At 36.5% G+C, this 23,459-nt stretch overlaps 1 protein-coding gene across 1 annotated transcript in view; it reads left to right on the forward strand.

Annotated features, from left to right (window-relative positions):
• The window catches only part of LOC110451077, a 45,866-nt gene that overhangs the window by 19,495 nt on the left and 2,912 nt on the right, over window positions 1-23,459 (forward strand). The window contains exons 2-3 of the mRNA XM_021498931.1: window positions 21,548-21,805; window positions 23,175-23,342. Of these exons, the coding sequence (XP_021354606.1) occupies window positions 21,548-21,805; window positions 23,175-23,342 (426 nt within the window). The remainder of the gene's footprint in view (window positions 1-21,547; window positions 21,806-23,174; window positions 23,343-23,459) is intronic.

Below are 23,459 nucleotides of genomic sequence, written 5' to 3' on the forward strand. Positions count from 1 at the left end.
CTGCTGTACACACGCCGAGATCAGAACAGAACTGGGGTGATTGTCGCTGGATTCTGCCTATTTATACCCTCTTGCTATCCTAGCGACACCTAGCGGTGAGTGAGGTATAATCACCTGTACGTTTTGATTGTACCTCGAAAACTATCTGTCTTCTAAGCGTTCGAATTACGGAGACATAACACAAATGATTAACGCCAACATATCAACGTATCTAACCTGAATAATATGCTAAATCAGCGAAGGTAGGATTACGATATGTACATTCATCACACTACCATCTATGTCCATATGGCAGTCTTTCCATTTATGTCCATATGTCAGTCATTCCATCTATGTCCATGTCAGTCCCTCCTTCTATGTCCATATGTCAGTCCTACCACCTATGTCCATATGTCGGTCCTTCCATTCATGTCCATATGTTAGTCCCTCCATCTATGTCCATGTCAGTCCGTTCATCTATGTCCATGTCAGTCCCTCCATCTATGTCCATATGTCAGTCCTTCCATCCATGTCAGATCCTCCATCTATGTCCATATGTCAGTCCTTCCATCCAAGTACTTTAATTCTATAATACGTGACTCTTCCGTCGCGAAACATGTTAACTACTATACTTAAGTAAATTAGTTCATTGCCATCAATTGATAACATGGTGTTCCAATGTGGGTTTGCACGCACTGTTTAACGAAAACGCCAATTCCTGTAACATTTAATCAAGTAGCTCAACATGTTAGTTCATTGTTAAAACTTCTTCAACACACTGGATAGTTGGTAGTATTTCCAGAATGTCATGCATATTCCAGGTTTGATAGGTATGACATTGTCGCTGCTGTGACCTCCGTAAAAAATCTGATGTCTACACATACGTAGGGTCTGCTTACCGAAACATAGATATTATCACCAAGGAGACTAAACATATATTAAGGGTGTATTGACATGATTTGAAAGAAGGTCCAAGCATAAATATATATAAAAAAAACTCCCCTCGGGTCGGAGGTGGTAGAATGCCTATATTTTGACCTGGTGAGGACAAAACATCCTCGATACTCTAGGGGTTACGTTCACTTATACGCTCTCTGTACCCCTGGAATATGTCAAAGCAAAATTGAAGGCACGCGGCGAGCAATTGAATAGGTCTCAGATAGAAAATAAATCTGACCAATCGATACCTGGGCATTTGAAGATTACAAATTTCAAATTTATTGGTTTCCTCAGATACATTACAGTGTACAAAATGGAGTACAGAGATGCGACACCCAACTACAAAACCAGTCAATTTTACCGTTACGCGAACGAGCAATTCTTTCAATGTGCGCCACCTTGTAACTTTGATGTACATTTCACGTAACACTGAGTGAGGTCTACATCTTTAATGTTGATATTAATATAAACTCAAAAGTTCCACATAGTATGTTTAGGTCATCGCCTCTGACTCTGTATACAAAGTTTCTTGTGAATGAGGGAACAACTGAACACACAAATTGTCCTATTTGTGACAGCTGCTGACTATCCAGAAGGAATCCAATGAGCACATGACTACCTCGTGTTGTTGTTATTGTCCACTTGCATATCCAGATATAAAGAAATAATAATACAGATACAGGTACACCATCGTTAATCGTTAATTACATGCACATCAAATAATCTTCCTGTCATGCAGGGATGCCATGCATCCAATGCAATTAGGAGATGAATAGAACATTGGATATACAAACCATGCGTGATAACCATCCTATAAAGCAGGGATGCCATGCATCCAATGCAATTAGGAATACAATCTAAAACACAACCAAAATGTATCAGTTTAATTGCAAAATCTTAACAATAACCTGATGACCAGCAGGAATGCCATGCATTCAATGCTGCTACGCATTTACAAACATAAACATTCTGTACTTAACACTCAGATCAAAAACGTTACCGTAACAAAATATAAACCAAGTGCTGCAGGAATGCCATACTTTAAAAGCAACCTTATAGTTCACTCACGCTTCAAATACTGGTATGCGAACATACCGTTTAAAAGCATTGGAATGCCACCTGTCCATAGCTTAAATGTCTGCCTCTGAAACACCCTGACTGGCCGCGGAAGTTGCTGCTCCTATTCTAAAACTATGACTCTTATTGGCATCCCACTTGTAACCCGCCACCACCAAGGCGTGCTTCAAAGTGTTATTGAAATACTGATAGGAAACAGCCTTTCCATCCGGAAATATATAAATAAGACCTTCCTTAGAGCCTCTTATCTGGAGAAAATAAAATAATGTTTGAACTGGAAACCTTGACTCGTTCAGCTGTTTATTCAAGGATAATGTGACTGGAGAGGTATTATAGTGCCCTTTATAAGAGTAAAATGTTATGTCTACGCGTGATGGATAAACAGTCCCCTGACGGAAAAAATGAATTTTTGACAACCGGAGAATGTTTTCATTCCTTTCGTCCTTTCCTATCTCTCCTCATAGGGAGATATTTATCATAAAAATATTTTCCCCCTATCTTCATGCCCAGCAATTCAAAGTCAATGGACCTAACTGGCAGCATTCTAAAGGCAGACTCCAAGTCTGTTTTTGTGAGCAAGTCTCCTTGACCGAAAATGTTGATTTAAAAAAAATAGCATCGTCAATGGTTTCGTATTGAACGGATTTATCTGAAGCATTTATGTCTTGATTATTGATTCCCCTTCTGGAAACGATAGGTGGTGAATGAGTCTATATTCACCCGGTTCCTTCTTTAGAACAAGACCTAATGGAGAAATATGCATATTGACAAATGGTGGGCTCGAAAAGGGGCCTGCTATCCTATTTCCTTATCAATTTTGTCTAACAGTATTTTTGGATGTGCTATAGCCGAATTTAATTTTTACTCTCTCTGTACGCCCTTTGTCCCCTGAATTTTAATGAAAACCCTTCTGAAAAACCATTTGCTAAAAAATGAAAGGCATCCTTGTTATACCCCCTCAAAAACAGAGCTAATCTGTCAAATTTCACAGGTGTAATTGTGCTTATTTGCCTAATTCGTTTTTGTGCCGTTAGCTGCAATGTTAGACTTTCCTGAGCTGTTATTGGGGGACACTGATGTTTGTGAATTGGTCCCTGATTTTGAGCATTTCCAAAAGGAATGAGAGCCCCCACAGATTTTGCAGATATGCTTGAATCCACAATTGGTTTTATTATAAAAGCCTTTCTTTTGGAATTAAAAGCAAATCTTTGGTTGGGACTGGCCCTGCTGACCTGATTGGTTGGGCTGGCTGGACTTGTTTGAACCGTTTCTACGAAAAATATTGGAGGTCAATGCCTCCTGATACAGCTCAGAATTAGCCTGATTATAAGGTAGCAGGTGTGGGGCAGTTTGCCTCCACTTGCGAAAATTAACATCATAATTTACCGCTGTTTGGTCTCCCGCCTTCTGCGCGATGTGCATATTTCATGAGTGGGCCATGAAAATCCGGCTTTGATTGCACCACAACAGTAAGAAAAATTTGGAAGGCTGAATTCCACTGTTCCATTGATTTTTTGGCAATAGATTTTGGTTTGGGAACCAAGGCTAATGTGTTGCCTTAACAGTGACATCAAACTGTAGCAGGGAACCAAAATCGATGAACTGTTCGGCCCATTTTTGTTTGTTTGTTTGATACGCACATCTACATTCACCTCAAAGGGACTAGGACACATATCATTGGTGGTGTCTGACATTGGAAATTAGAGCTGGTGTACCTGTCGTTATTTGCTTGCTCCGACAATGGGGCTGTGTCCACGCTGGTACTGGCTGCTGTGTGTAAATGTGGAACCTCCACAACAGGTATGCTGGGAGTCTGGGTCATACCAGACGGTTGGGACGGTCCTCTACCGGCATCCTGCTGTAGCCCTAAAGGGTTGTTTATTGTGGCAGATGTTGTCCCCAGTTCTGAATGTGGGGGCTGGTTGTGTAAGCAGTGAAGGGTGGGTGCTGTGTCTGTGCTGTTGAAGCACCAGTCCTTCAGCACGCATCTGCACAAGCAAGTAGCTCGGCTACTATCGCCGAAATTAGTGGTACTGAGGCACCCGGAAGTGGAAGTTGTGGGCCAGGGTTGTTTCCCGGGAGTGTGGCAGCAACTTCCTCATCCGTCTCTTATACCCTTGTACTTTGCCTTATAATGGAGTGGCGTTCTGCCGCTGCCCGATTTTTTTTGGTTGGTGGCATTTTGTCTCTCCAATAAAAATGAAAGCAATTGATTAGGACAGAAAAATGTGAAAAACACTGTATAACTTTACCTGATGGATGAATGATCATGGAAAATCAATGCAAAAAAGATTTTGTAGCCTTAATTAATGCTATCAAGTTAATATCATCCTCACAATGCAATGATTGATAATGAAAATAGTGATTAGAGTGCACTATTGAAACTTAAATATCAACTACGTTAAGTTTAAACATATTTTATTGTACAAATATACAAATGGATCGGACAACAAGTTATTACAACTTAATAGAGTCCTCTCCTCAATACATATTGTAAAAAAAAAGTGTATATGTTTTTGGGGAAAGGGAAAAGATAGGTTGAGAAAGGAAGGAACTGTGGGGTGGGAGGGGGCGGGAGTGATGGAGGGGAGGGGTGTTACCTAGCAAATTAAACTTGGAAACTGAGAAATTGATCCGCATTTGAATCAATTATAAATTATACAGATTTCATGACATGCAACCTGGTAGAGTATTTTCAAAACGAACAGAATCAATGTAACAAATAAATCAGGTAAAATAATGAAATACAATTTCATAAACACATATTACAACTTAAATAAGAATAGAAAATTAATTATTACTATCAAAATCTCTTGCTTGATTTGATGTAATGATGCACATGTCTGAAGATACTTATGTTGTTTTCTACCGAAAGTTGACTATTTCCAAACAAAAGTAGTTCTAAATTAAAATCAACATGCAAGGCATTCAAATTTAGGAGCAGGGTATGTCTTTCGTTGTTAAAAAGTAAGCACTCACAAAAAAAGTGAAAGGCATTTTCCCAGGGATTGCCACAATAACAAACTGGACTATCGACCAGATTTACTCTAAAAAGATAATAGTTACGTGGATTACACTGATGTCTAAGTTTAGTATGCAAAATGTTCAATTTACGTTCTCCGAAACCTAAGTAAATTGGTGGAGGAGATTGAACATTTGAAGTTAATGAGTTTTTAAAAGAATGTAATGAGGGCAATGATCGTACTGAAAGGTCCAATGAATTCCAACCGCGAAGAGTTGAAGGTATAAAAGATAAATTTGTTAGAGAAAGCCTGAAAGGACGAACTTATAATCATCATTGTTTCTACTGGTAAAACGGTTATTTTCTGCAACGGAAGATGGCAATAGAGAATTTAAATAGTCTGGAGTTAATTTGTTGTGCATTTTATACAAAAGTCTGAGTTTTCTGCGTTTTATTCTATTCGAAAGAGTTTCTAGACCAGTTTCAAAAAGTAAGTCTTCAATTCGTGCATATGAAGGAAGACCAGTTATTATACGAGACGCTTCTCTTTGGGCTTTCTCTAACATTTCTGTTTCATAATTTGGACAACCATCCCACAATTCACAAGCATATTCTAAAACTGGTAAAACAAATGATTTATAAATCTTTAAAAGATTATCACGATTTAATAAGTATTTTAGTCTACGTAAGACGTTGACTTTTTTCATAACTGAAGTATATATTGCACAAATATGATCCCCCCATTTTGCACTTGAATTAAAAATTACACCTAAATGTTTATGTTGATCAGTAAAATTTTAAAAATTCGCCATTAAATTCTAATTGTAAATCTTCATCAAATTAAACCAAGTTTGAAACAAAAAATACCTCATTTTTTTCTGGATTGAATGTTACTAACCAAGTTTGGGACCATGCATTAAGAGACTCGAGATCTCTATTCATAACCGTCTGGATTTCTAGACATGAAGAGGATGATTTTAACAAAGAACAAAGATACGTCCAAAATCGAACCCTGAGGAACACCTGCGTCAATGAAACCTAAGTCGGAGTAAGAAGAATTAAAAAAGACTCTCTGGTTTATTCTCATAGAATTATAACTTAATCATCAAACCCTTATGCCAAACCCTATCAAAAACCTTAGAAATATCGCAGAATACCATACATACATGTTTTTTTCTTCTAGAGCAATACAGATGTTATGATAAATTTCAATGAGCTGATATACAGTAGAATGACCAGGCAAAAAACCAGACTGGTGCTTAGAAAAAAGTGAGTTTTCAATAAAATAATTATGTAAGTATTTGAAAATTACCCTCTCAAACACTTTTCCAATTGTAGATAATAAGGAATTTGGCCTGTAGTTAGAGGGAGAATGCCTTTCACCTTTTTTAAACAGTGGCATAACTTTGGCTGTTTTCCAAGAGATTGGGTAAACAACAGACGATAAAGACTTATTAAAAATGATTTCAAGGGGAACACAAACTGTTTCTGATGTGTTTCTGAGCATGTGGTGACTGATTCCATCCTCACCCGAGGCCTTTCCAAGCTTCAATATCTGTAAAATATCACGTATTTCACTATTATTTACTCTAATGTACCTAAGACTCTTGTCAGTTTTTGGCTCGATGAGAGGAACCGCAGTATTTCTGTCGTCTACACGAGTTATATTACAAAAAATAATAAATTAGCTTTGTCTTCATCACTAGTAACCACATTGTCAGAAACTGGATCTACAAAAGTAGGTATAGATTGTGTAGTACCAGACGATTGCATTAACCTTTTGATGAGTCTCCAATAAGCTTTTGGATTAGAGGACGGGTACTCTTCAATAATACCATGAACATTTTCATAAAATAATTTACGGGCATATTTTTTCATGTTATTGACCTTATTCCGTTGAGATTTGAATTTGTGATTTTTTTTGTAACTTATCTCTAATTTTTATTGTTTTTCTTAATTCAGAAGTCATCCATGGTTTATCATTAGGTCTCATAGTTACATCTTTTGATGGAATACATATGTTTGCAACTTTTAGGAACGTATATGTAAAACGATTACAGGCAGTATCAACTGAATCACAATTTTAAAAAAGTTTATTCCAATTATAATCAGAAATAAAATAATTAAATCTGTCAAAATCTGCCCGCTTATACAGCCAAATTTTTCGCTTAAAAATAGGTTTGACAATACAGGGAATATCAATGCAAGCAATACAACCGTCATGGTCACTCCATGAATCAATACAAGAAAGCGAGTCGGTTAGAAGTATAGGATCAAGAAGACTAGATCGAGTCGGTCCAATACGAGTTGGTTCATTGATAACATTTGACATACTAAAGGAATTAATATCAAGAAAAACATGGCTACGAGATGCAGTGAATAAGTCGACATTAAAATCACCCGTGATTAAAACATTTGGTGAAATATCTAGAGCATGGTTTAAAGACGTACGTAAATTTTCCCAAAATGGTGATACAGAATATTCAGGTCAAAGTTTGTATTGGTCATTGAACCAATGACCAATACAAAATTTGGTAGAGTGATTTTCAACCAAATTATCTCATCACCTGGATATTCTAACTCCAGCAAACGGTCAAGTTTTAAAATATTATTGATATAAACCAGAACACCACCTCCAGCAAAATTTCTATCAAGTCGAAAAGGTACATGAAAACCAGTTATAAGTAAGTCATCTGTAGAGACCTGATCATCTAAATGAGTTTCAATTAAGCATACAATATCATATTCACCAGATATATCCTCTATGTAGTCCAATTTATTCCTTACACTTCGTATATTAAGGTGAAATATTGAAAGCTCTCCACGCCCCGGGCCAGGATTGGACTCGATGATTATATAGAACTCAATATTTTGAAAGCATGAACAGATTAAAAGGTTTAAATGATAGATAAACCACGATAAATATAATACCGACCAAGGTCGAACACCCTTATAAATGAACATAACTAAAAAGAGAACAACTTAAACGACTTCATTATACATCTGCCGTATGCCCTAGAAAAAAGGTACCGATCGCTATTCTGTGACACGTATAAGAATTACCCATTGTCAAATACGTAACAGATTTGACTGATAAAACAGCGAGTCGGTACCATCATTCTAGGACAACGTACAATCCAGCAAAAGATCTTGATCAATAATATTTTACATGTGAATGAAATCATAATCATTGAGAATAAGACACAGTAAATGTTACAAGAGGGATTGGAGTGGGTGGAGGGGATGTGTATGTGAGAACAGTGCAGAAAAGTAAGGGGTAAGGTCGAGTGATAGAGAGATAGGGGATCATGATATGGGTAGAGAGTAAGGTCCAGTAACATTTCGATGGGTAAGTACAATAAACCAGCAACGAAATGTTCAGTAATAACTGAGAATAGACTGAAGCAAAACGCTATCAAGATGAAAGATGTTGCTTAGGGTTCATATACATGATACTTATATTTGTACGTCGGGGAATTATGGATGTCTAATGATAATATGAAAATATTTCATGCCGATGAATAATATACAATATTAAATTAAATACAAAATACAAAAAATACAAAAAAAAATAAGGATATTACAACAAACATGCTAGTGTACATGTATAAGGTATATATTTTTTTGAAAGCAACGACATAGTAGTCCACTACAGTTGTACACACAGATTTATATCTAGGCACGTACTTGCATTAAACTTGGCAGGCTCACACACACACACACACCCACACCCACACACACACACACCTGTGATATGCTTTCATGTGATAGTGAATGCCTGCATACAAGCGCGCACACTCAAACGCACACATACATACTGGCACGCACGAATGTACGGACGTACTCACGCATGCACACACCACACACAAAGGGATATATACACTGTGCATGTACACCAGCACACACATATACTAACACATGCATACACACACCCAACCATACACTAACACATGCATGTAATAGTTTCCTAGTATAAATTGTCAAAAATCATGGCGGGTGTCTTTCCCAGCACAGTCAGCACAAGCGATAATCTTATCCACTATTCCATACTTTCAACTGATTCAATAGTTCATCACATCGAGTGCTTTTGGACTTTCTCCATTACGTTCCAGGCCGACTTAATACGTTTCCGCTGCGCTGTCCAAGCCGGGAAAGACCCACTACATGACTCCTGATAATTATTATAAGTTTGGTACTTGGAGGTGTATACCCCCCCCCCCCCCCCCCCCCCCCCACACACACACACACACACACACACACACATCATACATACCTAGCCACATGCATGCACGTACATAATGAATCGTCGATTAAAAGGGAATTAAACTTCAATGGTTCCTGGGTACTTTCATTTAGTAGAAAATACATTCACTAACATAAACAGTATTGTGATCTACGCTAGCACTAGTCTGATAATCAAGCTGAGTTTCACTGATGTACACAAGAAAGTTATAACTGTATAGCATGATAGCTAAACATACTAATTATATATGATATATGCAACAAAAATTTCAAACTAAATATTATCGCTCGCTCTTTATATGATCTCAAAACTTTATTATAATTTGGCACGCGCAGGTCATTTTACATGACCCGCTTACATTTCATTAAGTAAGTCATTGCATAAACAGGTAAATAAATCACACACATATGAGTGTGCCCGACAGAGTCTATCAAGATTGTATACCAGTCTTACGTTTTCACTCATACAAGACACTGACGTAGCGAGAAATAGAAGCCCATACTAAATATAATTAGTAAGGGCAGTAGTCGTAACCCATCATGCATTTAACAGTATACACTTAGGCCGGTAACCAGACACACCTACCCGCACACGTTATGTATTACGCATAACCTAAACACCTCATTTGCATATATGGAGCTACCCTGGTTTTCGTATCATGAATAAAGACATGAACTGTATAGCTATAAAGAGATTTAGACTTGTGTAAACTATATGGATACGGACGAATATAAGCTAATAGTAACGATTAACATACTTGACATGGTATGAGATAGTGATTTAAGTCTTGACACCAATTTGAACAAGAAGAAGAAGACACACACTCACGGATTAACTGACAACAAACAACAAGACGCCACGCAACATATCCTGGATATGGGCCCGGCATGCATTTCGCACTTAGCACACTGTATACAATAAATGGTACTGTGAAGAATTCCACTGACCTACCACCTATGCCAAGGCACTCACTGAAAGACAAAACATTGGTACAAGTACATGAACCACCTATGCCTATACCACTTAAGTGCAGACACGTGCCAGGCAAAACAATGGTACCTGGTCGAATGAAACACTATAAAGCACCCACGGATAGGTATAACTGTTGTGTCCTATCGCTAAACTAGCTTGCTTGAGTGTTGAAATTGACCGTACCACCGGTACCTAAGCCGCCTAATTAGGAACTGAGAGACCAAACACACTACTGCGTACATGCATTCTATAGTAACCAGACTGTACCACCTAATCCATATATAAACCATTAGGTCACACGCACTGATCATGATAAGACCCCCCCNCCCCCCCCCCCCCCTTCATCAAGTTGACCGAACTCCTGCGTGTAAACACACATAACAACCTGCACACGTGTACAGTCAGAAACACCAGACATAGCACTGGTGTAATCAAACGTACCAGACCCTAACCAATAGAATGCATACTAATGCTAATGGTAATAACACAGAACATTTGTGACACGAGCACTACCTTCGTAATAACAGCATAATCAGTATATCAATGCATTGCCTGCATACCGCCATGACAGGCTACACATATCTACCTTACCCATATACAGGCTATCATACACTGAGGGTACTGATACACAGGATAAATTGAAAACAAAATTGTTTAACCCCGTGTTACTGTCTATAATTACTAGGTTAAACCATGAGTTTCCTGTATGCATTGATCGCTGCATTCCGCACACTACGGACATACTTAGGGATTCCACACCTCCTGTTGAGATGAACCCCGTCTGGTCGGAAAATGTCAACAACACAATTCTTAAGACCCATGTGTTTGTGATACTGAATACCGCTACGGTCAGTCACTATGACTTTCAACTCCTGATTAACTGCACGAACCCTGTTGTTATAAACATCCACTGGAATGTTCCTAGTGTCCCGCCGAAAAAGAAGTTGCATAATACAGACTTGTTCGACCCCGAAAACGCACAATATCCACTCAGCTATTGTCAAAACACTCCCAGAAATCTTGACAGAGTCTAACCCCTGCCGATCGACATCATTCCACCCGATCTGTAATACTACTACATCAGGCTGTTTATCAGTCAAGTAAGAGGAAATATCTCGGGACGTCAAAGTCTGCACAGTCCCGCCACTTCTACCCAGAAAGTCAGCAATAACCTCGGACTCCCGCAGGTTCAAATTTTTCCAATGATTAGACGGCTTGTTCACTTCTTTAACCAACCTCCTAACGTAACTATGCCCAAGTACTGACAACTTAACAGCCAAAACAAGCAGTGTGAACCGGAAGGGAAACAAGATCACTGAAGTCTGACTTTGTAAACAAAAGCTGAAATGTGCGTCTTACCTTTGGCCTCGAGAAAAAAATGCTGAAATGACGCTATTGTTGGTCACGTGACGTGTATCCCTAAATCAGCAACGGTAAACCAGTCTGATTACGCGTCGCAAAAGGAAACTTGAGGTCAAACTAAGAAGTACATCCGCATATAAAAATAGTTCTAAATAAAATCTGAACCCACATCATAAATGTAATTAGATTAACTTCGTATTTATTTGTTGTTTTATTATCATTTAACTTAATTGATTTGTTTGTACATGCTGTGCAAAATATCTCATTAAAAAAGAACAGGTCAATTGTATTGCATGCGAACCCGAAGAGTCGGAGCTATTGATAAGACACATATGCCAGCATTGCTGGTTGGGGGTGGAGAATCAAACTGGCATGGTCAATGACAGCGTAAAAGGCTACAACGCTACACCACGATAACGATCAGATTGCACACCACGGGATGCCTGTTGAGCAGGTTCAAATCACTCATGTACGTATTGGGTTGCTTCAGCCTGGACAGCGGATGAGTAATATCTCGACTTACAGTGTTCGAGTTGATTTAAAATCCTAACAGAGATAAATAATGAATACAAAAAAAAACATTCTTCGATAAAGACATATTAATTATCATTTAACTTAATTGATTTTTTGTGCATGTTGTCCAAAATATTTCATAAAAAAACAGGTCCATTTTATTGCATGCGAACCTAATGATCTAATGACCGGAACCACACGGATCTCGCGGACCAATGATCCGTTCACGATGATTCCCTACCCACGCAATGACACGGCCTTTCTCTGACGTCATCATTTCGTTTGTAATTTCGTCAGGATTATCAAACGTCAGCGTATTAACTGTGTGACAGTCTATGACTCATAGGACTACGTGGCTATCCCATGATTCACGTCTCAACGTCTCCGGAAGTAGGCGGGTCCAATTCATCTGTGAAAAATCGTGCTGGGGTGAGAAATCGTGTCGCGAACGCAGCAATTTTGCACGATTTCTCACCTGGGTGAGAAATCGTGTTGGGGTGAGAAATCGTGCCGTAACAGACCCTCACCGATGAGCCTTTATATTTTACTAAAAGATGCCTTTATGGCAGACCTACAAATATTGCAAAAGGTGGGGCAACATTTGGCCCTCACTTTGATTTCTTTTATTCTTTTGCCATATGTATATTCATAATTACTATTGATAACCGTAGTGGACCTTCTTGTATAACACAAGGTTGAGTGACGGGGGTATTCTAACAAAATGACAGATAAATGTCACCGGCAAATGTTATTTTGAAACTGAATTATGATAGTGTAAAGTGTATAAAATCACTGTTATTTTGATACTAAATATGTCATATTGGTATACATGAAGTAAGCGTAGTGATACTTTAAATTAGAAAAAAAAAATATAATATAACCATCATTGTCAACTTGCCTATATATAGTTACAATGGTGGTCCATATTATATTCTTCTTCAAAAACTTTATATATATATACATTGTATATATTGTCTACAGGATCATTTTTATTGAATTGAGTGTCACTGACAATGTTTATTATGGTAAATACCGATACATTTTCTGTTTTTGTATCATACATATACCAAAACACTTTATTCTATTACGCATGCTTTCAAGTTATGTACAGCAGTAACACCTTAGGAATTTGTATTCTCCCAAAGTAATTTCCTCTGGAGAAATACTTATGGTTGATATTGTGTTATAGACATAGATATGCAATTATATCAAATTAATCAAATAATCTTTCTGGTAAAACTATTATACACTTTATCATATCCCCCGACACGAAGTTAGGGGGGAGGGGGGTATGCTGGAATCAGCTTGTCTGTCCATTTGTCTGTCCGTAGAAAACGTTTGAAAGTTTCCAGATATGATGACTACCACCTGAAGTTTTGCATTCAGGTATTATGTTTTCATTCTGACCTTCTTTTACTAAAGTTATGGCCCTTTGTTGAAAAATTCTTGTCGGGACTTGTCCTCCAAAACTAAGAGGTCAATTTCAACGAAAGTTTTCAGATATGGTAACTGCCCCCTGACATTGTACATTCAGGTTTTATTTTTTTCAATCTGACCCTTTTTACGGATTAATGGCCCTTTGATAAAAAATACTTGTCCAAACAACTCCTCCTCCAAAACTATGGGGACAATTTCAACGGAAGTTTAAAGATATGGTAACTGCCCCCTGACGTTGTGCATCCCAGTAGTATGTTTTCATTCCGACCCTTTAAAAAGGAGTAATGGCCCTTTATTGGAAAAACACCTGTATCTGCCTCATAAACTACTGGGCCGATTTTAATGAAAGTTTACAGATATGGTAATGACCCCCTACATCAGGAAAGTATTTATTTCATTTCGACCCATTTAAAGGAGTTATGGCCCTTTGTTATAAATCTTTGGCTTAACAACCCTTCTTTAACTACTAGGACGATTCCAGCAAAGTTTGTTCATCTGGGCTAACAAGATTTGTTATGCAAGTATGTTTTGGCATGGAGAGGGAGTACATGAAGTATGTCAGTGACCTTTATACTTAAATAATTACTTGCGGGAGACTATGGATTGTTTCACAATCCTTTGCCTGAAAAACTAATATAGTTGATACGATAGAGTCTTCCATGTCTTGTAGTCTGACATAACGATATTCCATTTTTGTAACTTGTAGGATCTATGTCGCATTACAATGTCCAATGATCAAATATCGTTTCGTGTTTGTTATATGGTAACATCTACTATACTTTTAAATAAACAAGCTATATATCATGATGCAACACAATTAAAAATCGCAGACCGTTAAAATCGATGAAAACCTCAGACAAGAATGTATACTGAATCGTTTGTGCAATGATCAAATATAGTTTCGTGTTTGTAATACCGTAACATCCATTATACTATTTGTTAAACAAACTTTCATGATGTAACACAATTAAAGATTTAAGTCTGACTTGTTTCATAATTAAAACTATAGGTTAAGATAACAAACCTATGACAAACTTATCAAACTTATAACAATGTTGACCCAGTTGGACTATAAACACATTTATTACGCACTATAAATTGTTCATCTCAATCCTGAAAATTTTTCCTCTTCCGTAACCAAGCAGATCCTCTTCTTTTCCGTAGTCTTTCATCTTAATAATACCTGCTGGGCCAACAATGTTGTCTTAGCAGTTGAATAAGTAATAGCACAAAATTACAGTAACATCGGATAATGAAATTGAAACAATTAAATAAATAGCGTCGAACACTTTTCTTTAAAATCTTTTGCTAGATTTGATAAAATTATGAACATATATAAAAACCTTCCGAATTTGTGTCAAGCGACAAGTCTTCATAACCAAATGAAAGCAAATCTAAATCACATGGTACTTCTAAACTCAAATCTATACTCGCTGAAAAAGGATGTTTCTTTCAATACTATGACGGCGACATTGAAAGAAAAAGTGATAAACATTTTCACAAATATGTCCACAAATACAGCTAGGGGTTTCCACAAGGTTCACACGGAATAAGTCATAATTTAGAGAACTGCAACGGTGTCTAAGCTTCGTGTGAATAACATTTAACCTACGGTCGCCATTACAAAAGGACGAAGGAGGAATACATTGATCGTTGGGTTTCAGGGAATTTTTAAAGATATTCAATGAAGCTGATGACCTAATAGAGTTATCGAGGGTATTCCAACAGCGAAGAGTTGACGGTAAAAAAGAAGAGTTTGTTGTTGATAATCTGAAATACGGGATTCTATAATCATTTCTGTTTCGCAAAGGATAGCGAACTAGATCTTGTACAGTGGAGGAAAGCAGGGAAGAAAAATAGTCTGGTGTTTGATTAACATGCATTTTAAACAAGAGTTGAAGCTTTCTTCTTTTTCTTCTAGCAGACAATGTTTCTAAACCTGTTTCAAAATTTAAAGAATATATACTAGCATATTATTGAAGACCTGTTATAATTCGAGCGGCTTCACGTTGGGCTTTTTCTATTTTTTCTGATTCGAAACTAGAGCATCCATCCCACAATTCGTATGCATATTCTAAAATAGGTAAAATAAAGGTTCGGTAAATTCTTTTAAAATAGGGCATCTCGTTTTAATAGAAATTTTAATTTTCTTAAGACATTTTTTTTTTTCATAACTGAAGAAACCACTGCTTCAATATGATCCCCCCATTTGACACTGGAGTTGAGAGTAACACCTAAATGCTTGTGACTATCTGAAAAGTCTAAAATGTTCCCGTCAAATTCTAATTCTAATAATGTATCTACGTCATTTCTATTGGAGAAAAAAAGCACGTCAGTTTTGTCCGGATTAAACGTTACCAGTCAAGTTTTAGCCCATGAGTTTAAAGATTCAAGGTCTTTATTTAGGATAGTTTGAATTTCAAGACAGGAAGAGGAAGAGCATTGGAGAGAGGTGTCATCTGCGAAAAGACGAGATGCTGAGTCAAAAATATCAGCTATATCGTTGATATGAATAAAAAATAATAGAGGACCTAAGTTAGAACCTTGGGGAACCCCTGCATCAATAGAACCTAATTTCGAGAAAGACTCATTAACACATACTTTTTGCTGCCTTTGATGTAAATAGTCCTTTAACCAGACCAGTAACTCTCCGCCTATTCCATAGGATTTTAACTTTATGTACAAACCATTATGCCAAACTCTATCAAAGGCTTTTGAAATATCACAAAAGACAATACATGTATGGTTTTTTTCTTCAAGCGATAAACATATGTTATGATACATTTCAATTAATTGGTATACCGTTGAATGTCCTTGCAGAAAACCAGATTGATATTTATAAAATAACGAATTTAAAAAAAAAAAAAATATAGATATGTTTGAAAATAGCACGTTCAAATACCTTACCAACAGTAGACAAGAGAGAAATTGGTCGGTAATTTAAGGGAGAATGTCTATCACCTTTTTTGAATAATGGCATAACTTTTGAAAGTTTCCACAACTTAGGATAAACACCAGCAGACAGTGAAATATTAAATAGTAACTCAAGAGGTTTACAAATAGTATGGCAAACATTCTTTAACATGTACTGGCTTATTTCGTCCTGGCCCGAGGCTTTGCCGAGTTTCAGTATTTATAGGACATCCATAATTTCAGTGTAATTTAATCTAATTGAATCAAAAGTTTTATTGGTTTTCGGCGCAATGTCCGGAACCCGAACATTACGTTCGTCAATACGAGTTATACTACACAAATATTCATTTAATAAGTTGGATTTACCTTCATCACTACAAATTATATTCTCAGTTACTGGATCTACTAGAGTTGGTATAGTCTGTGATGTGCCACTAGATTATATCAAACGTTTAATTAATCTCCAATACGCTTTAGGATCTGAAAAAAAAAATCATCAATGATGCCATGGACATTTTCATAAAAATCTAAACGACTATACTTTTTCATATTATTTACCTTATTACGCTGACTTTTAAACTTTTGAATGTCATGAAGACGATTTGATTTCCTAGCAATTTTATGTAACCTATCCCGATTTCTTATATTTTTTCTTAATTCCGAAGTCATCCAAGGTTTGTCGTTTGGCCTGATTATAACTTCCTTAGTAGGAATACATTAGTAAAAGTTTCACAAGCAATATCCATATCCATTCTATCTATATTTACGACAGATGAGTCAATACAGGAAAAAGAATCGCTTAAGAAAATTGGATCGAGTAAGCTAGATCTAGCCTGACCTATACGTGGGTTCCAGTATAACATTTGATAAACTAGAAGAACTAATTATATCTAAGAAAACATGGTTTGTTGCAACAGTAATCAAGTCTGCATTAAAATCCCAGTAATGATTAAATTTGGTGAAATGTCGAAAGCATTATATATAGATGCGCGCAAATTTTCCCAGAACGATAAGACTGAATTTTCGGGTATGTATATGGTACAAATAATAAACTAGTATGCTGTAAGATGACTTGTAACCAAATTGCTTCGTCGCCATGATATTCAATGTCTGCTAAGCGGTTTACTTTTAACAAATTATTAACATAAACAATACCCCCTCCCGCAAAGTTTCTATCTAGTCTAAACGGAGCATGGCATCCTGGTATAAGTATTTCATCGGAGAGGACATGGTCATCTTAGTGACTGTCAGTAAGACATACATTATCACATTCTCCTGCTATGTCTTCAATAACATCCAACTTATTTCTAATACTTCTAATATTAAGATGAAATACTGAAAGCTCGCCAGAACTCGGTCCGGGATTAGATTCAACATCCATATACATTAATAAAAGAAGCAGAAGAATAACAGAAAAATTTGAATTTCGAAAGCAAGAAAAGAGAAAAACACTTAAAAGGTAAATTAAGTTTTTCATACAGTCATAATTTACCGTTAGACTGAGGCATCCGTATGAATGTGTATACAAGATCGGACTGGAGATTTGATGAATATCGCATGACAATAACAATTTTAGCAATAAAACGAGAACAATATTATTTTGCTTAATTAAAACTTGCATACAGCTTAGATAAGCGAAGAGTACACTTGAATAAACAGCTGTCTTAAACAACGTGGCGAAGGAATCTGTCTTGTTAATAAAATTCAATCGTTTGCCTATATAATGTGTTTTACAATAATAAATACCAATGGCACACCTCCGTGTATCAGTACAGCATTCCATCAAAGAGGGTAAAAATGACAATTTCTAGTAATATCTAGGTGGCCAGTGGTAGTTTCACGCTCATAAAAATATGAAGTCATCCGATGAACAGGATATGAAGAGTAAGAAAGAAGGAAAGGAATACCAGTGACAGGTGGGATTTGAATAATAAGAGCGAAGCTCTTTAATGGTAACACATGCATGCGTTAACAGAGTTGCTTCCCCTTACTACACATTGCCTTTTAAAAAAAATGTCTGGAAGTAGGCGTCCAGTGGGGAAACAGTAAGTGTATCCTTGAAGCAAAGACAATTGTGTTTCAACCCATACATGAATATCTTCATACAGTGAAAACAATCTTCATGTTTTATTACTTTTTTATTTAGATAAAAACTAATATACATCCTGAGTGAAAAAAGTATATCACATAAAAGATACTAACAGGCATGTAACTTCGTTTAGAGATGATCGGTTATTTCCGGAAGGATGAAAAATAATCGGAAAATCCTGGAACTGATGTCCGTTGCAATTATCTTTGTCGGTGCTTCAAGATTTCAGTTTTTGCCACATGCACAAAAAGTATGCGACCGTCGTTCGTCCAGTACGAAGCAATGCTTTTGGCTTTACGCGCACAGGAAAGTTCACCGATGAGTTTCTATCTCTGTCTTGTTAGATCTTCCGAGATAAATACATTGAATGATCCGGATCTGTGGTTTTTAAGGGCAGTTTTGGAAATAGATATTTTATTTTTAATTTTCCAGTTTTTGATCTGCATATAATTTGCCCTTTTCCGTTTCTGAGTTTGCCAATCATGTGCGAACGGTGAATATCTTCGGTAGCTAGAGGTGGAGACATCTTGAGTTTATATTCACACAGACACGCTCACTCTGTGTCATCGCGATCGGTACACCATGAAAACGGAGCGACGTTCTCCGACCGTATTGTTCCTAATTGTTTGCATTGAACTGATCGGGAGGGGCTACTGTATGTATCATTAGTATACTAGTGATATAGAGTCGGTTGGTCGATTCCGACTTTCTCGGAGTTTATAGTTGGCGTATAAATAACTCGTTTCAACATAGATACCAAATATACCATGTTTTGTTCGAACAAAACATAACACGAGAAGAAGGTAGAAGTGGCCTGAATTTTAAAAACACAACTCGTTTAAATCCCCATATTGAAAAAAACACAGGCAACATTTGATACTAGTAAACATACAGACACAGACAATACACAGCTCAAATAGTGTCCATTGATAATTGAATACACTAATTAATTAGTTAAAGGATACGATGGTTAGTTTGACCGACGCGAAATTCCCACTACAAAGAAAGATGACACGAGAAGTTTACTTAATTTGAGTTGCCCCTCACCGATAAGCCTTTATTTTTACCGAAAGATGCCTTTATGGCAGACCTACATACATGTATATTGCAAAAGGTGGGGCAACATTTGGCCCTCACTTTGATTTCTTTTATTCTTTTTCCATATGTATATTCATAACTACTATTGATAACCGCAGTGGACCTTCTTGTATAACACCAGATTGAGTGACGGGGTATCCTAACAAAATGATAGATAAATGTCACAGGCGAATGTTATTTTGAAAATGAATTATGATAGTGTAAAGGGTATAAAATCACTGTTATTTTGATACTAAATATGTCATATTGGTAAACATGAAGTAAGCGTAGTGATACTTTTAATTAGAAAAACATACAAAAAATTTCACAAGATTTAAAACATATAGTTACAATGGTAGTCTGTCTTTTATTCTTCTTTAAAAACTTTATATATATACATTGTATATGTTGTCTACAGAATATTTTTTATGTAATATCAAAACTGGTAAAGTACTTTTTTTTAGCATGCCAAACATGTTCAATGCCCAATTTCACATTATCATGGAGAATTGATTAGCAATGTTTATTATGGTAAATACCGATACATTTTCTGTTTTTGTATCATACCAAAACACTTTATTCTATTACGCATGTTTTAAAGTTATGTGCAGCAATAATAACTCATAAATATGTATTCTGCCAAATAAATTTCCTCTGGAGAAAAACTTACGGTTGAGATTGTGTTATAGACAAAGATATGCAATTATATAAAACAATCAAATAATCTTTATGGTAAAACTATTATGCACTTAATTATCCTCTGAAACGAAGTTGGAGGGGGTATACTGGAATCAGCTTGTCTGTCCGTAGAGAATTTCTATGAACGTTTCAAGATATGATGACTACCACCTGAGGTTTTGCATCAGGTATTGTGTTTTTATTCTGACTTTTTTTTTTTTACAAAAGTTATGGCCCTTTGTTGAAAAATTGTTGTCCTCCAAAACTATGGGGCCAATTTCAACGGAAGTTTACAGATATGTCATAAGTAATGAAACTTCACATACTTTTCTGCTTAACTCTTCCATAAAAAGAGCAATTCTTCCTTAAATAGTGTAATACAGGAATCAAAATAGCAGTTGGAATATGTTGCACATGATGATGATATAATTTTATAATAATTGTGTTATTTAAATGCTCTAGGAGAAATGGTACTACCGCACTTTTAACATTCACACAGGTGAAGTCAATGAGGTCCCATTTATCATAAACAGAATTCTGAAACTAACTGTTCCTGATTTAAGCTTCCTATACCCATACCTTTTTGGATTAAAGCTAATGTTAAATCTCCATAGGCGTTGACTCTACTTTTGAATAAAGTTTGTGTGACCCCTTTCGAGATTTTTGGGGTCAACGAAGGGGCAATGCAATAATATATATTTCGTTTTTCTGGTCGATTAAATTTAATATCGATCCAGATCATAATAAAAAGAATAATCAAAACAAGAATTAGTTGGTTTTAATTCCTTTCAAACTGATCCCCCATTTTGACAATAAACCTTTGTTAAAATGTCAATGAAGTGTGAATAATAAACGGACCTTGTGCAATCTTGTTAAAAATGTCAATGGCATGATAATAGTAAATTGACATTGTGCTATTCCGTAAACAACCAGAAGGGATAGCTAACCACACTAGGTCCTATAGTATTCATTTGGTTAAATAGTTGATTTAATACACCTCTATTGGTCAGGTCCTTTTACGGTTTTCTTTTTCACTATAGACTCTAGAAAACTGATATACACGTAATGTCATTTCTGAAAACTCTTTCCTCATCCTTTCGATGCGATGCAGTAAATACGGTTGTAGTTAGGACATGACAGTTTATAGTCTAAACCTTATAAGAGTTGGTTGATTTTGGTGTATTTTGTTACTTTTAAATTTCACTATCTCGAGTACGATCAACGCGCTAACCACAAGCCATACCTCTATAATTAAACATATGTATACTTTATAAACAATTAATTGTATTCATGTTTAATGCTGAAGGTGTAGGTGATGGTACAATCCAGTCTGGGTATTGGAGGAAGGAAGGGAATCATCACTGGCACAACACAACTGGTGAGGTCGTGTACTCAACCACAGCCCGGGGACTGTCCGACTGTGTGTCTATCTGCCAGGATAGCACAGCATGTCTTATGTGTGGCCACAGCATTGAAACTGGCACCTGTCATGGATTCAGTTACCTAGAAACCAACCTGGTATCTATTCTCGAGGAGTCGGAGGTCATCTATCAGCATACAGAAAGTAAGACAGTATTGGATCTAGAGTATTGAGTTAAACAGTAAGATGGTCGCTTGTGAATAATAGGACAAAAAGTAAGACATCGCTGATAGTAGAGTATAGAGACACAAAATACATCGGCGTTTCCTGCTGAGTAAAGACATACAATGCTGTATATTATAAGCTGTCAAGCTTATTATGTAGAAGAATTTATATAGATACATACAATGACAGCGTAAGGCTGTAGAATAAAGAGCCGCAGAGAGTGGTAGTGGTGAGCTGTCACGTATAGTTTGGATATGATTTCTGTAGCATACACTGCCTGATTTGTGCCATTTCGTGCGTTCGTCTTTTCGCCCCGGCGAGACCAGATATAATAGTTGCTTGAATCTCGTTTGTCAGTCTTTTCGCCACGAAAGAAAACCCTATACAAACTATATGCCACAGCTCACCACTGTTGTGGTCTGTGTAACCATGAAAAGACGTCAAATCACGCATGAAAAGACGAAAAGACGACAAATCAAGCACGAAAAGACTAAAAGACAACATATCACGCACAAAAAGACGAGAAGACGACATATCACGCACGAAAAGACTAAAAGACGACAAATCACGCACAAAAAGACTAAAAAACGATATATTACGCACGAAAAGACTAAAAAAACGATATGTCATGCACGAAAAGACTAAAAAATGACATTACACGCAGGAAAAGACTAAAAGTCGACAAATCACGCACGAAAATAATAAAAGATGACATATCACACACTAAAAGACTAAAAGACGACAAATCAAGCATGAAAAAACGAAATACCTTCAATTTTTCCTGTTTTTCGCAGAGATGAAACCTCGAGTTTTCTTACTCCTCTTTTCGCCCCGAAATAACCAGCATTAATTCATTCTCAAACGGGAATTAAAAGTAAATAATTCTCTTTTTTTTAGAAACATTCACATTCACCTTATCAATACTATCACTGAAGATTTGGGTTCAGCATTAACACTTTTAGTTTCTACTGATAGACACTGATCAACACAACTGTTGTTGTTTCATTCAGTATAAATAAAGTTTTGCGCATGTTACTTGCACTTTAATTGTAATCTCATATATTCTGTTAGCACAGTAGTCGTTGTGTCCTCATTGCTAATACAGCAACACTACATTTAAAGTCTGTTGCATGTTACTAGCAATTGAATTATAGTCTCGTATACTTTTTATTATAAAATGGTAGTTACGTGTTGTCATTTACACGTTCATTGTAGTCTCGTGCGCACTGTTAGCCACATAAAAGTCACTATTAGCAATGCTTAGTATTTTCACAAGTCCAATATTCTGTACTCCTCTTGTTTCAACTAATTGATTATCTAATTTCGTCCAACTCCTCTTCCACATCAGGTTGTGTTCGGGCAGGTTATGTACTATTGGGCGACGGACCTCTATGTGTGAAGAAACACGACGATGCCTTAACATGGAACGACGCAAAGACGCAGTGTGAACAATATCATGGCCGACTTGTCGTTATTGACAACGCTCAAAAGTTGGAGGCATTTGTCAATTATTTAGGTAAATGTTCGCTATAAATTGCTTTTCAATCATAATCTTCGTTTTCCAATTGAGTAAAAAAAAATCAACTACATGCAAAATGCATATTTCGTGATGTTAACTCTTAGAGAAAAAAAG

Source organism: Mizuhopecten yessoensis, unplaced genomic scaffold, assembly GCF_002113885.1.
Source record: "Mizuhopecten yessoensis strain PY_sf001 unplaced genomic scaffold, ASM211388v2 scaffold5789, whole genome shotgun sequence".
Lineage (NCBI taxonomy): Eukaryota > Metazoa > Mollusca > Bivalvia > Pectinida > Pectinidae > Mizuhopecten > Mizuhopecten yessoensis.